At 33.7% G+C, this 1,276-nt stretch overlaps 1 protein-coding gene across 1 annotated transcript in view; it reads right to left on the reverse strand.

Annotated features, from left to right (window-relative positions):
• Positions 1–3: 3 nt before the first annotated feature.
• The window catches only part of EIF1AX (eukaryotic translation initiation factor 1A X-linked), a 19,777-nt gene continuing 18,504 nt past the window's right edge, over positions 4–1,276 (reverse strand). Inside the window, exon 7 of the mRNA XM_077770605.1 lies at positions 4–978. Within this exon, the coding sequence (XP_077626731.1) occupies positions 973–978 (6 nt within the window). The 3' untranslated portion in view covers positions 4–972. The remainder of the gene's footprint in view (positions 979–1,276) is intronic.

Consider the following 1,276-nt stretch of genomic DNA (forward strand, 5'->3'; position numbering starts at 1 on the left):
GGGATGGTTTGAAAAAGGCTTAATTATACAGTTGTTAGGAAATTAAAATTTCATTTATATATACTTTAAGTGTTTACAAAGCACTCAAAATTGCAGCTTCTATGTATATGACTTCTGAAATAAAATGACACTTTTAACAATAGTTTTGTTCTTTAAAAATTTTCTACATACATGCATATGATCAAAACAATCTTTTCTTGTTTGGGAAATTTCCTAAGTGTAGAAAGAAAAAAAAAAATGACAGCTAGAAAATATTTCAATGTTAAGATGACTGGGTGCCACCTACTGTTTAATTCCTGTAACTACTAACCTTACAAATTGAAAATTGCCATTAAAACCCAGGTTCTAAAACCTGCATTTTGTAAATGCTTTTTTATTGATACGTTTAATGGCAAAATAAGGTTCTGAAAGAATGTAAGTGATTATCAAAATTAGTACAAAAATAGCCACACACTACTTAAATATGAAAAACAGACCTAATCATTTTTTCTTTTACTTCAAATGCAGATTTCTGCCTCTTTTAAGTTGTATCAAAATCTCCAGGGAACATCTAAGTAACTGGAATATACAGAAAGTCAATGTACAGTCAAAAGGCTAGTCAAAGTTAGGGCTTAAACATGATCCATAATGAATGTACGGTAAATGGTTTATTTGGAACAGTCATTTACTTACTGGAAGTGGTCAAAGTAGGAAAGGCAATAATACATTTTTCTCCTCTTTTTAAAAAATAGTATATGTGGTCTTTTACCTATAAGCTCCAGTACATCAAAAGAAGAAAGGGGGCTTAACATTTCACTTAAGAGAATTCAGCATTACCAGATTTAAAGAAATACCTTAGAAACAAATCAGTCTGCTTTAACAAATTGCACTCATGCTAATGAAAATTTTAATCTTCTTTAACAGGTCACAGCCAAAATCCAAATTGTTGGAACAATCCACAAAGAAACTGGAATGTAAAAGAATGAATCCAATTTAGATGTGGAAGGGAAAAAAATTCCAGCAGTCTACCATAGAAGGGAGGCCTGCATCCCCTAAGGCTATCTTTGAAGAAGAAATTCTCCACACCAGGTTTTTGGTTATTTTTAAAAAAAATTTTTAAATGTTTTACTTATTTCTGAGAGAGACAGCGTGAGCAGGGGAGGGTCAGAGAGAGAGGGAGACACAGAATCCGAAACAGGCTCCAGGCTCCAAGCTAGCTGTCAGCACAGAGCCTGAAGCAGGGCTCAAACCCACAAACCGTGAGATCATGACCTGAGCTGAAGTTAGACGCTTAACT

Source organism: Crocuta crocuta, unplaced genomic scaffold, assembly GCF_008692635.1.
Source record: "Crocuta crocuta isolate KB4526 unplaced genomic scaffold, BGI_CrCroc_1.0 scaffold312, whole genome shotgun sequence".
Classification (NCBI taxonomy): domain Eukaryota; kingdom Metazoa; phylum Chordata; class Mammalia; order Carnivora; family Hyaenidae; genus Crocuta; species Crocuta crocuta.